At 43.9% G+C, this 14,199-nt stretch overlaps 1 protein-coding gene across 5 annotated transcripts in view; it reads left to right on the top strand.

Annotated features, from left to right (window-relative positions):
- The window catches only part of ALMS1 (ALMS1 centrosome and basal body associated protein), a 74,710-nt gene that overhangs the window by 40,071 nt on the left and 20,440 nt on the right, over positions 1-14,199 (top strand). For 4 of the 5 annotated variants that reach the window (XM_083631527.1, XM_083631525.1, XM_083631526.1 and 1 more), the window contains exons 9-13: positions 3,128-4,880; positions 5,231-5,356; positions 7,109-7,279; positions 9,499-10,700; positions 12,677-12,794. In XM_083631527.1, coding sequence (XP_083487653.1) covers positions 3,128-4,880; positions 5,231-5,356; positions 7,109-7,279; positions 9,499-10,700; positions 12,677-12,794 — 3,370 coding nt within the window. Of the gene's footprint in view, positions 1-3,127; positions 4,881-5,230; positions 5,357-7,108; positions 7,280-9,498; positions 11,127-11,264; positions 11,339-12,676; positions 12,795-14,199 lie in introns of those variants that run through there. The other variant, XR_014552291.1, reaches the window with a different exon arrangement.

Here is a 14,199-nt window from a genome sequence, read left to right as displayed (position 1 = left end):
TGCTCGGAGCCACCCAGAGTGGCTGGGGAAACCCAGCCAGGTGGGCTGGTTAATAACGGTAGTAGTAGTAGTAATATTATTATTATTATTATTATTATTATTATTAATAATAATAATTCATCTCAGGGATTCTTCTGCTGGCTTGTTTCTTGAATATTTTTAGAAAACACATTTGAGGCCTGTATCTCATTTTTCAAAAGTTCAAACATGCACCTTATCCAGTCATTTTCAGTCCTGCCCATGTCTTTGATAGACATGTATGACAAAGTAATGTGAGAAGCGACTGTGCTTCTTGATGTTGGGGGTGCAGCGGTGGTGGTGGGTAGGGAGACCTTTTGTATTAAAGAACTCCGTAATGCAAGCAGCATCTTGGTTTTACGTTCTTGAATAACTCATAGATATAACAAAAAAATTTTTTCCTTCCAGTAGCACCTTAAAGACCAACTAAGTTAGTTCTTGGTATGAGCTTTCGTGTGCATGCACACTTCTTCAGATACACTGAAACAGAAGTTGCCAGATCCTTCTATATAGTGAGAAGGTGGGGAGGGGTATTACTCAGAAGGGTGGTGGGAATGGGTGATTGGCAGATAGCTGTGATGAGCCTGTTGATGACTCTTAACGACTGCAATAGGTCTTACAGGAAAAAGCAAGGGGTGAGAAGGTGAAAAATGGCTTTGTCATGTATAATGAGATAAGAATCCATGTCTTTGGACATTGGATTCTTATCTCAGTATACATGACAAAGCCATTTTTCACCTTCTCACCCCTGTAAGACCTATTGCAGTCGTTTTTCCTGTAAGACCTATTGCAGTCGTTAAGAGTCGTCAACAGGCTCATCACAGCTATCTGCCAATCACCCATTCCCACCACCCTTCTGAGTAATACCCCTCCCCACCTTCTCACTATCTAGAAGGATCTGGCAACTTCTGTTTCAGTGTATCTGAAGAAGTGTGCATGCACACGAAAGCTCATACCAAGAACTAACTTAGTTGGTCTTTAAGGTGCTACTGGAAGGAAAAAAAATTTTTGTTTTGACTATGGCAGACCAACACGGCTACCTATCTGTAACTGTTCATAGATATAAATGCCTGTTGATTTTGTACCTGTTTGTCTTGTCTGTTCCCAGCGTAAGAGAACAATGTCTCTGCCTCTGGTGCTGACGTGGGGGTGAGGTGAGGGTTTTGCAGCATGTTTTGAAGCGTTGAGTAATGCACCTGAATACTATCTCTTTGTCTCTAATTGCTTCCAAGAAACAATTTTCACTCCAGGAAGCTGGAGTTGCTGAATTTTCTGCATGCATCTGAAAGAGGTTCCTTGTTTGTTTGTTTGACTGACAGTTTGCTGTGTGATCTTTGCTCTGAAAAGATGTGTTTTGTTTCAGCCTTTCTTACAGAAGCAGGCTGGTGTTTTTTGTTCTTTGTTTTTACTTGTGCCAAATAAGTTGTTTTTACTACATCAGGTAAACAAGAGGATATCTCTTTGCATTTATTGTATCGCTGCCTCCAAAGGAATAATGGCAGCTTTTATAATTTCTCTCTCTGGCTCACAAAAGACTTGACGTTAACTGCAGAAAAGATGAGAATTTTTATTCTATTTTAATGGGCAATCTTCATCCGTAGCATGCCCAAAAGTGTGCTTCGTTTCAGTAAAGCTGCAAACCTCACATGCCAGGGGTTTTCTTTATTCCTTTTTAGGAAGAGAGCCTAGTGGAGTTCAAAGCTTACGCCGTTCTCTTTTGCCCATGCATTATTTAGATTGGCATTTCAGTAAACAGATTAAACTGGGTGACACCGGAGCTGTTGGAAATAGTCTTCAAATCTAGATTAGAAATTGCCTGCCTCTGTTGAGCCATCCACAAGTGCCTCTGCAAATAAACCACCTATCAGTAAAGTGTAGAATTAAATGTTGCCTTTAACTGACGTTTAATAAAACCTTTACATTTTTATTGTGCTGATTGCAAGAACATAGACCTACTTTGTGCATCAGGCAGATCAGTCTTTTCATAAATGCCATTCTGCTGAACTGTATAAGGAGCACCAGAGAACAATACACATTTGGGTGGTGATACTGCAGTTTTCTCCCTGGGGAAATCCACCAAGCCGCCACATTTTTAGATAGATTCTGAAACTGGGAGGGGTGGGTGGGACTACAGTAAGCCTCAACTTGTGTGCATCTAACTAGTGTGCATTCAGCATGATGCACATGGCAAAATAAAAAAGGTAAAATTAAAACAAACAAGGGGAGGAAAGTAGTTCTAGGAAGAATGACTTTGGCAATCCCACCTGCCATTGAATCTAATGGGTTTTGGCTATATGCAGCTTTTGGCTTTAGGCACAATTCCCAGAATGTTATCCAGGAATAATAATACTAATAATAATAATAATAATAATAATAATAATAATAATAATAATTGCCCTTCAACACAAAATCTCTGAATAAAATTGTTGAAGGCTAACTTGTAGGCTAACTGTATTATTATTCCGAAAGGTTCTTAATGACAAACTTCCCTGTTCTTTTGATTTGTTAGCTTTTTCTACTGATGTCTATTAATTGCTTGTTCTTTGATCTTGATGGGTTTTTTATGTTTGGACTTTGCAAGCAGCCTTGAAAATACTTTTATTTTTAAATGCAGGATCTAAGTGATAGAAATTTGTTAGAAGTGTCAGAAGGAAGTGGTGGAATAGCATTGGTGCCTTCACAACTTTTGCGTGTGTAGTCATATTTTTCTGATTTGGGTTGTTAAACTCCATCCCTAGTTTATATGTGCCACTAAATCGGGGTTCACTTTGACTCTCTCTGTTCATGGTGACATCTTGGCACATTTGGAGGCAGTCTGACACCAAGTTGGGACTTGGAGGCAAAAGATTTGGTCCACTTCCTTTTCTATTCTTTAAAGTTAAAGATTTGTTGAGGTTTAGATTAGGAAGCCTTCTTTAAAACAAAGTCCTCTGATCTTCTTAATTTGGCAGTTGTTTGTACATGCAGGATTCATTGGTTTTATCTCTGCCCCACTGATTGTGACAGATCAAATATAAAAATATTTACGTTAATTTGTTGAACTGATTTTGCTGTTGTGGATCTATACTATTAAAGTTTGCACCTTCTGTTTGTCTCGGATTCTTGACAGGATGGGCTGCGGGGAAACAGCTATGAAAGAATTTCTAGCTGCAGTTCTATTCTGAAGACAGACACAGAACTCTCAAAAACTTCAAGTGACAGTGAGCTGCAAAAGGACTTTCAGATACAAGACTCCCAACTAGCTGAATGCCCTGTAATAAGTGCAGCCCAGCCTAGGGTGGTATGTGGAACAGACCGTGCCCTTCCGGATGACTCCGAGATTACGTCTTTGACCAGTGACCAAAGTCATGTCAGCGACCAGCCGCGGGCACACTCAGAAAATCTCTCGGACTCCAGCCACAATGTTCACACTCCCTTGTCTATCGCCACAGACCCAAGTCTGAAGGGGCTGACAGGTACCACCAAGGCAGCCACAGGAAAAGAAGTGAGTGCCTCAGTACAGGCAAAATTGGCTGCAGACACCTCTTCTACAGAATCTGCCAAACAAATCACATCCATTACTTTTGCATCCCGTAAAAGGACATCGTCTTCCCGGGTGCCCTGTGCCAGCATTCCTGAAGCCATTCCTTTGGAAACCCAGTCGATTAGCAATGAACAGCTGGAGTCTAGTAAGCTGCAAGTGGGAACTCCTCAACCTTGCGCTTCTGCGAGCATGACAGCCGTTCATGCGCCAGATAAGAGTGTTGAATTTCGTCCAGGTGGAGACAGCCATCGTCATGTGCCCATGGTTGTCAGCAAGGAGGCATATCCTCAGGAAAAGAGTTCTGCCTCTATGGAGAATTCCCAGCCTAGTTGCTCTGATCAAAAGGTCCACTCAGTTACAGAGAATCGGGAAGAAACCCAGGCTGCTTACCAAGGCTTTACTGGGCTAAAAAGATACGACAGGCCTTCAGTTAACGCTTCTGATAATAAATTTAACCCAGGAGAAACTATGGGTGATCCTCTCCGTCCCGTCAACCCACCTCAACAAAAGGCAGAGGATGCTTCTCAAGATGTCTCGAGAAGCTTTGCTGGTATTCCTAAGCCACACTTTCCTCCAGGCAGGGAAAGTACATTGAACAAAGAGAGCAAATCTGCCTCTGATCAATATTTATGCAGGGCTGAAGCCATGGACACTGGAAGCAGCGGCCTGTTATCCACTTCCTCCCCAGATCATATTTCAACGACCATTCCAGTCCCTCCTTCATCACCAACCCGGAAAGCACTGTCTGGTGTCCATCTGACCCTCTCTCCAAAGCATGTGGAATTGCCTCTTCCTAGTTTAATAGATGCTGGTGCTGAAAAGAGACGAGTTGGTGGATTTAAAAGCGACCCTCATCCAGCAACTTTAAATGATCCGAGTCATTCGTTAGAAGCGACCTCTAATTTGAAACCCACAGAACGTTTCACAAGCACCCAGGATTCTGCATATTTTCCAAGGTCACCTACACCAGATTCCCACTTTAAGCATTCCCATGTTCCAGTTGTAGCAAAACCAGCCCCAAATCAGGAGCCACTGGAGATCAGGCAGATTTTCCCAGTTACAGACCGAGGAAGCACAAGAGTACCGGGTTCGTACTGGCAGAGTCCCGAAGAGAACTTAAAAACCACGGCCTCTTCCCAAACGGAAAGGATGTCATCGGATGCCATCACTCAAATAACAACAGAAAGCCCTGAGAGGGCAACCTATTCTGCAGAGATATTTGTTGGCAATGACACTGGTGACGTGGAAGCTCTGAGACCTTCTCATCGAAAGAGTCATGAAATGCTGGGTTCTGCAGCTGCTCCCATGAGCCACATCTCCGTTTTGAACAGGCAGGCTGGTGAGAAGTTTAATTTACTGTCCTTTGATCTGAAGAGCTATGCCTAATGAGCAAGGCAGCCTTGTTCATATTATATATTATCCCCTCTCAGTTGTGAGACCTACTTTCTCCTTGAGGGATATTTGAGTAAATCTACCAGTTTAGCTTGTGAATCCACTGCCACATTTTCTGTGGGATGGAAAAGTCATACAAGGCAGGTGAGAGGCTTGTTCCTTGCAGACTTTTACATAGACTGAAGTGTATACGTTTAGGATCCTAGCTATGCCAACAGATTATAAGGTTAAAGTAGTATCGCATTTGGTGCTAAGTTTGCGTCCTTGTCTTGTCCACCTTGCTTCCGATGCCTGCAGGTACGCCAAGGTTGCTGCCATATAAACCACCTGGGAGCTCAGAGATGTACTACGTTCCCTGTCCAAAAGAAACCCTCAGACTCTCACGGGTCCGATCAGAGACTACCATGGAGAGCTCCCACTCAGGTATTTCCTGTTGCTCCAAACTTTTATCTAAGCGGCTCAGTACCATGGCTGTTCTCACCAGAGCCAAGGAACCGACTTTGCATAAAATGCAAGAACGTAAGCAGTTTGTTGTGCTGTGTTTAAATGTGTTGAATAGAGTTGAGCTGCAATAGTCTAGATTTACAATAGTTGTAGAGCAGAAACAGAACTCGTATGCGTGCTTCATTTAAGCTTTGCCTTTTGGTGTGAAATGGCTTTTTAGATTTGAATGACAAGGGGAACAATTTAATAGCTAGAAAGGCAGCATGATTTCTTTCTACCAGTGTTGGTGGACCCTAGATGTCTTTAATTTTCCTGGTTCTGCTTCGAACTGCTGCATCATTCCAGTTCTTTCTCTCCCTCCAGCAATGTTTCCCTCTTTTGTTCCAGTTTTCTCTGTGTTTTTACCTTTAGGTAAGGTATCAGTGAAGTATTCTGGGAAGCAGTGCAATGTTCAGTTTAGTCCAGCGGTTCTCAACCTGTGGGTCCCCAGATGTTGGACTACAATTCCCATCATCCCTGAGCTCTGGCCTTGCTAGCTAGGGGTGATGGGAGTTGTAGTCCAACAACATCTGGGAACCTACAGGTTGAGAAATGCTGGTTTAAACAGAGACCCAAAATGTTTGCGTTGCCTGTATTTGTACAAGAGCTTAGTTAACCTGTACTCTGTACATGCTCAGAGGCATGCTTGCTTGACTTGAAGTAGTTCTGAATAATGCTGAGTCCTACCACTGAATGGGAAACAGATTCCTTCTCATTTGCACCATCTTTCTAAGGTGTTGGACGGTGCTTCTTATTTGTTAAGTTCAATCACAAGACTGGCATGAATTTATTAGTCTTTCTTCCTCAAAGCAGGCAATAGCTTTGAGCTTCTCCCTGATGGAAAAGATGACCTGGTCAAAATTGGACCTCACGTGCTTTTAGGTTCTGTTGTTTGCCTATCCTGTTTGGTTGGAACCGAAACCAAGAAGACATAGCTAGTGGTTGGAACTCTGTGAATGTAGTTCTGTAATGTTCAGTTTGTAAGTTTATTGTTCTAGCTGAAGGTCATGACAAACCCCTAGCAAATAATACAGAACATTCATCCATAGTATAAGCCAACATCCCTGAAGTATGAGAGAGAAGATACCAGAGACACCATCTAGCTTGATTTCAGATTAAACCTCCGAATCACCACAACTTGAAGTGATTCCATCTAACTCATTTTTCCTGTGTGTTATGAAGCTATTATTTTCACTCAAAAGAAACCCAACCATTTCTGCCAGGGTGTACCTGTTTGCTTGTGTGAACAGAGGTTTCAAAAAGCCGTCTCTTGGATCTCTAAATAAGAGGCAGGCTAACAGATAATGAATGATCTTCCACCTGAGGTTGACCACAGATGCGAAGTCTGTCTACATAGGGGACCTTGTTGTAGCATCCATCCAGGACCGCGGTGGAGTTCAGTAATGAGGTATCCTAGAAAGCATACACCCATTTTTAAAAAGAACTAAATTAACTGATAGAGTTGGGATATGTCTTGTTTAATTGGGAAAATGTTAGGTGACCAAGTGCTGTTGACCCAGAATATAAATCGGCTTCCGTTGCAGACTTTAGAACTGTTACAACACAGAAACATGCCGCTGCAGGATGTTTATTTTTTCTGTGTCTTTATTTTTTTAATGTACTTTTTCTTTCCCAGGCTTCTTTCATATATATACGTATATATTGGTCTCCCTACTCTCTGTCTTCTAACAGGATCAAACGATGCCACCCCTCCAAAATTTCCAGCACAGGCACTTGGCTCAGGGGATGAGATTCCACCAAGTCCTGTAACTATCAAGCACAGAGAGGGCATCTATAGTAAAAGGGCTATTCCTAAGGAGGCTTGGACAGGAGGAGATGCAGGAGCACAGGAAGGTGTCAAAGGTGACTATTCTTCTATATCTCTGAAGGTGGAACAAGAGCTGCTTTTGTGGCATCTGAATATTTAATACAGTTTGGAAGCCTCTTATGTATTGTGCTAGCTCCAGAGTGTCCCAAGAATGATTGTTTTGCTATGGGAGTTGAAATAACTTGTTGCTGTTGCTATAATCTTCCCTTCACCAAATGCTTCCAGGGGGAGCTAGAAAAATATCTTGGTTGAAAACAAAAACACACTACAGTGGTACCTTGGTTCTTGAACGGCTCGGCTCCCGAACAAATCGGCTCCCGAACGCCGCAAACTGGGAAGTGTTCCGGTTTGTGAACGTTTTTTGGAAGCCGAACGTCTTGACGTGGCTTCCGCTTGAGTGCAGGAAGTTCCTGCAGCCAGTCGGAAGCCGCGCCTTGGTTTTCGAACGGTTTCAGGAGTTGAACGGACTCCCGGAACGGATTAAGTTTGAGAACCAAGGTGCCACTGTATCATTAAAATATTAAACTAAAATTACAAAATCACACAATCACAAAAGTAACAGAACAGCAGTTCAGAGCAACAGTACCGGATGATAGTTTTAGGATGCCATGAAAAGGATGCTCTTTTTTATTCATCATCAAAAGATTGTGGATGAAGATGATTTCTGAAAACGAAGGGCAAAATGATTAGATGCTGTGATCCCTGGAAAAACACCTCGAGCCACAAGTAGTCTTTTTAATGGGGGGCGGGCAGTGAACTTCTTAAGGGCAGCTGGGGAGTAAACGGTTAACTCTTCCTTCCCCCAACTGTAACCTCCAGGAAGATCGTACACACCTCTGGCCCAGAAATCAGACTTAGAAAAAGTTACAAACTGTTTTTATATATGTGAGTGTGGTGCTTGCTGTTCCCATTTGTGGCCATGGATCTCATACTTTTGAAATTTTCGATATCTCTATGGTAGTTTTTGTTATGTGAATGGTGCCACAGACCCCCTGGGGTCCATGGACCACCAGTTGGGAACCACTGCCTTAAACCAATGCTTCTGTTCTGGACCCACTGCTTGGCTCCATAACTGAACCCAGAACCTGGTCTTCCCTTTGTGCTCTTTCACTCAGTATCCTCTGGCAGTGCAGAACGAGCCAGCCAAAGTTTCTCTCACTGCCAAAGGAAGGAAAGGTGTTCAACAGAATCTGCAAATGCCAAAAGAATTAGAGCAGAACAGCGTAGTATTTTAGGGAGAGAGTGGACAGAATATATGAGCTTTTCCATGCAAGCTTTATAGGTTCGTAACTGGCTGCGTTTCCACATAAAAAAAATCTCAGTGCGGCAACGGGCTCAGAAGCCGAAGGAGAATTCTTGCCTTTGTGCCTTTGATCAGCTCTTGCCATGGAGTGACATACACAACTCTTGAAATGTTAGTATTAGAAGGAAGGGAGGACAGAAGAACGTTGGGGAGATGAGCACATTAAAAAATGTTCATGCCTCGGGCGAGGGTGTGTGTGGAGAGCTGTGTGTTCTGCCAGAGGGGGAAAAAACTCCTTAGCCTATAACTAGATAATCTAAATTCAATAGCCCGAATAAATGCAGGCAGCCGTCCATTTTGCACAGCCTTATTTTCAGCTTGAGGAAAGAGTTTGTGCTGCCGTTTTATTTTCCTGACAAGATTCCACAAGCCTAGGCCAGCATAAGCAATTATTTTTGTTGTTGGTCTAGCAGAGGAGTAGACAACTGCTTGTACAGAGAAACTAGTCTTCTCTGAGTTCATTTATACAACTCCATTTATTACTGTTATTTTTGCTCTGGCCCATAAAGGGACTTGGAAGTGCATTGAAATGGATTTTAACCATTGTGCTTGTTAATTTTATTTGTTTCACTTCCCTTGTGTTTATGTATTTCATTTTGTATTGTCACTTTTTCATTACATTTATCTTCTTTTTTTGGTATAATTTGTATTATTTTTGTTGGCCGCCTTAAGCACAGTTGTCTTGTTTTTAAAGTTCCTTTTTTCAAGGTATGGTTTGATGCGTTCTTCTAATTGTATGTCACCTTGGGAGAGCCCTGTTTTGAAAAGCAACTTATACAAATCCCCAAATTAATGGATGAAAAGAAAATAAACTAAACATGTAAGGAGACTGCGCCTAGAGTTGATGAATAGCACTGTCAATTTAGAATGAGAACCATCATGTATTGTAGCTGTTTCATTCCAGCCGAGTGTAAATATTTCATTTTCTTTTTCCTTCCCTTCCCCCTTTAGGAAGTCCCAAAGTCCCATATCCCTTGGAATCTGTGGCCCCTACCCATTCAGTGTTCAGATCTGCTCAGTTTTATCTGCATCACCCAGTGCCTCTGCAGCATGAAATTGACTTCCTTGCTGGGAATGATGCCTTGGGACAGTATGCAGTGCAAGAGCACCCAGCCCTTCCTTCAAAAGACATCTTCCAGTATGACGGAACATCCAGAAGAGGTCAGGCAGTTTTCTCTCCACACCAGCCAGCAGGAGAAGAGAGGTTTTCCCCACCGAATTTTGAGCCAGATTACAGTGTGCTGGAGGAATTGAGGTTCAATGAGACTTTGGAGAGAGGCTCTCCAAGTAAGGAACTAAAACAGCCTGATGTGAGGAAAAGTGGCCACAAATTGTCCAAAGACCAGCTTCTTCCAAGCAGCCAAAGGAGCAGCTTCAAAGAGAAGCGGGTAGCCGATCTCCCAACGATGCAAAGTGCTCCTTTCACAGGCAGTTTAGATGAACTCTGGGCTAAATACTTGGAGCGCCAGAAGCAGCATCAGCAACGTAGTCCGAGTGGCAGCAGCAGAAGTGAACTGTCTCTGGTAGAGCGACTTGATAGATTAGCCAGACTGCTGCAAAACCCGGTTAGGCACACCCTGGTGCCTGTCAAGGATGAAGATGTCCGTGTCCAAGTGGAGCCAAAGGGGAAAGAGTCAAAGAAGATCATTTCCCAAGGAAATAAGGCGTACAAAGGTAGAGTGGCAATCCATAGCCCCAGAGGAAAGGTGGAAGAGAGCCCAGAGGCTACCAGCAATACAAAATCTAGGCACTGTAAAGTTGGCAGTGCCACAGCTCTTTACCACATGGATAGAAATTTGGAGCAGCGTCGGAATTCGGCGATTCTGAGCGACACCTCTTCTGAAATGAGGCCTGTGAAAGATGCCAGCGTGTTAACCGACATCACCTCCGATTCAGAAGTGACTCAGCCCGAGACGGACACTGCGTCTCGGACGGAGGCAAGTGTTTCCGTTTCCACGATCGACACAGAGAGGCTGATCCGGGCCTTTGGGCATGACAGAGTGCAGGTGTCCCCCAAACTGTCCCAGCTGTACAGCGCAATCCGACACCAGAAGACGCGCTCGGAGAAGTATGCCAAGGGGGGGAGCAGGAAAGACAGGGCAGCAGACTACCAAAGAACGGCTCATGCTGAGCCAAAAAGAAAAGAGACCCAGGTAACTATAATAAATAATAATAATATTTTTTTATTTATACCCCTCCCTTCCCGGTTCAAAAACTGGGCTCAGGGCAGCTAACAAAAAATGTAAAACACTTAATTGTAAAAGCAGCATAAAATACAGTATAAAAACATGAATAACAAAATTCAAAGTTCAGAAATCAATTTAGGGGAAATCCATCTAATAAGCATTAGATAGTCACCAGACTAGCTGGCTGAATTAGTCCTATTTGGGCCAGTGAGGAGGCCAGGGGAGAATTAGCTGTGGGGTCTCAGAGCGGGTGATCTTCATAAAAGGGGAGGGAAGAGAAGGGAAATAAAAGATCAGGTTGAATTCAAATTAAAGGCCAGGCGGAATAGCTCTGTCTTACAGGCCCGACAGAAGGAGGTTAAATCCTGAAGAGCCCTAGTCTCTTGGGACAGAGCAATTCCACCAGGTCGGAGCCATCACTGAGAAGGCCCTGGCCCTGGTGGAGGATAGTCTGACTTCCTTAGGGCCCGGGACCTCTAAACTATGGTTATTCATGGACCTGAAGGTCCTCTGCAGGGCAGACCAGGAGAGGTGGTCCCGTAAATACGAGGGCCCTAAGCCCAAGTATGTGGCATAGGAACCTGTGGGGTAATCCACAGCAAAAATTTTGCTATGATCTATGATCTGCATATGGACGCGGGTGGTACTGTGGGTTAAAACACAGAGCCTAGGACTTGCCGATCAGAAGGTCAGTGGTTCGAATCCCTGCGACGGGGTGAGCTCCCGTTGCTTTGGTCCCTGCTCCTGCCAACCTAGCAGTTTGAAAGCACGTCAGAGTGCAAGTAGATAAATAGATACCCCTCCGGCGGGAATGTAAACGGCGTTTCCGTGTGCTTCTCTGGTTCGCCAGAAGCGGCTTAGTCATGCTGGCCACATGACTCGGAAGCTGTACATGACTCGGAAGCTCCCTCGGCCAGTAAAGCGAGATGAGCGCCACAACCCCAGAGTTGTCCCTTTACCTATGATCTGCATAAAACCGGTGAAAGGAAAGAGTGACAACTAGCCTTTAATTTGAAGATCAGCTAAGCTATGTGGGCGGAGGCAGGCTAATCTTCATTGGGGTCTCTCTGTCTTTCTCATCCTCCATTGCATCAGCTGAGCTGAGGCCTCTGCATTTAAGAGTATGAAAAAGGTCAGCCTTGTTGTCCTTTAGCTTTCGTAAGCAGCAGGTGAAATGGTCTTTAGCTGTGCCTTCATTATGCATCTTGAGGCACCGGGCGAAAACATTCCTCTTCAACCAGGCCTTTGGCTGATTAACAGCCCACGTCCTTTGAAATGTTTTTGTGGGAATGGGCTTTTTTGTTTTGTTTTGTTTTTGTTCTTGTTTTTATTATGTACTTTGTGCTTTTATTCTGTGATTCATCCTGATATCTCAGAAAAAGGGTGGCATACAAATTTTAGCAGTAGCAGTAGTACTAATAATAATAATAATAATAATAATAATAATAATAATAATTGTAATAATAATCCTGTCCTGCTTCATAATATAGATGGGGACATGACGTAATAAAGAGGAGGCATCATGCCCACAGCTATTGCTAATTTATATGCCAAAGTGGTTTATTATATTGGGGTCCCGCCCCAGATGGCCACCAGTAACTTTCCTTCCATACTTCCCCACCAAGCAACTTACATTCATCCAAGCTGGAAGCCATGAACAGGGGGAATAATTGCCCCATCCTCATGACCACAGAAGTGACGATTCCTGAAGGAAATGGATGTGGACATTGTGTTCTAAAAAGCTAGCTGGCTTGTTTCTCAGAGCCAAGGTGGTGCTCTTTTTGTGTGTGTGTGTGTGTGTGTGTGTGTGTGTGTGAGTGAGTGAGAGAGAGAGAGAGAGAGAGAGAGAGAGAGACTGGCTGATTTGATTCCTTTCCAAACACCGACAAACGAACTTGCAGTCCTCTGAGACCTTTATGCATCTGCCTGATTCTTTCCTTTAGGCAACGGACTCTTTCATTTCTTCGGATTCCGTTTCTACCATCAGCAGCTCCCTTGGACCAAGCCCTGCTCTCAGTAGCAAACGGAGCAGGCGGATGTTGAACAAGGCTGTCCAGGCAGGTGAGCAGCTCTCATTCCGACTCTTGCCTTCATGTCTGCGCTCTTGCCTTTTTGTTGTGATCCTCTTCAGAGTCCCTCGCTCTTACTTCAGTCAGCCAGGTGTGCTTGCAGAGCTTTCTCTGCCTGCACATCTTTGCAGCTCAGATCCTTTCAAAAAACGGATAACAAGTTGAACTCCGGTGAAATGGCACTTCCCTTCCCTCCACGGGCTTCTTTGATGCTAGCAGGTAGTTCCTTTGCTCGTTCTGTGGGCTTTCTTGACTCTGGCCTCGTAATAAATCTTGGGTCAGAGAACTGACTTGTTCTGTGTGGTATTTTCCCCACTTGCAAGCACAGTCGTAAACTTTCTCACTACTGCAAATAAATGTCAGTTCTCTTGCTCAGACGGTTGGAGCTTCACTCCTTATTTGATGATGTGAATGTTGCTCTTATTTGTTGTGTGATTTCTGTTCTGGGACAATACTTATCTAAAAATGGAGCCTGGGTATACACAACCGTGTACTATCCTCACCCCCTATTGAAACTGAAGCCGTGCACAACCTCCAGTTTTCTGCAGGTCTATACATTATTGGCAGAATGAAGAGTTTGCGAGTTGGAGGGGACCTAAGAGGACATGTGCTCCAGCCCTCCTTCTCTGAGGCAGGGTGAGGGATGCAGGAATTCCACATTGCATAAGACAGGCATGGTTCTTGGTGTGTTTTGTTTGGTTAAATCATGGGTAGGCAAACTAAGGTCCGGGGGCCGGATCCGGCCCAATCGCCTTCTAACTCCGGTCCACGGACAGTCCGGAAATCAGCATGTTTTTACATGAGTAGAATGTGTCCTTTTATTTAAAATGCATCTCTGGGTTATTTGTGAGGCCTGCCTGGTGTTTTTACATGAGTAGAATGTGTGCTTTTATTTAAAATGCATCTCTGGGTTATTTGTGGGGCCTGCCTGGTGTTTTTACATGAGCAGAATGTGTGCTTTTATTTAAAATGCATCTCTGGGTTATTTGTGGGGCATAGGAATTTGTTCATTTCTCCCCCTCCAAAATATAGTCTGCCCCCCCCACAAGGTCTGAGGGACTGTGGACCAGCCCCTGAAAAAGTTTGCTGACCCCTGGGTTTAAATCAAGGTTCTCCCTGTTAAGATATGGAGTCCTCTGCTGCATCAGGCCAGAGCTCCACCTAGTCTAGCATTCTGTTCTCATGCCTGTGAAGGTTGAAAAATGAGTTAGATGGGTCTTCTGAAATTTCTGATCCCATTGTGTGGTTTCAGCAACATGTTCAGTGATAGGACCCAGGCTCTGTGCAGGGCTTCTTCTTCAACAGACTAATGTATATTGGGGGGAAAGCAAGTGTGTATATTCAGAAAATGAACATGGAAGCACACGTGACAAAATTAATACATGGAAGTAATAAAT

The sequence above is a fragment of the Podarcis filfolensis genome, assembly GCF_964270895.1.
Source record: "Podarcis filfolensis genome assembly, chromosome: 9".
NCBI lineage: Eukaryota > Metazoa > Chordata > Lepidosauria > Squamata > Lacertidae > Podarcis > Podarcis filfolensis.
This window is presented reverse-complemented; position numbering and strand designations above follow the sequence as displayed.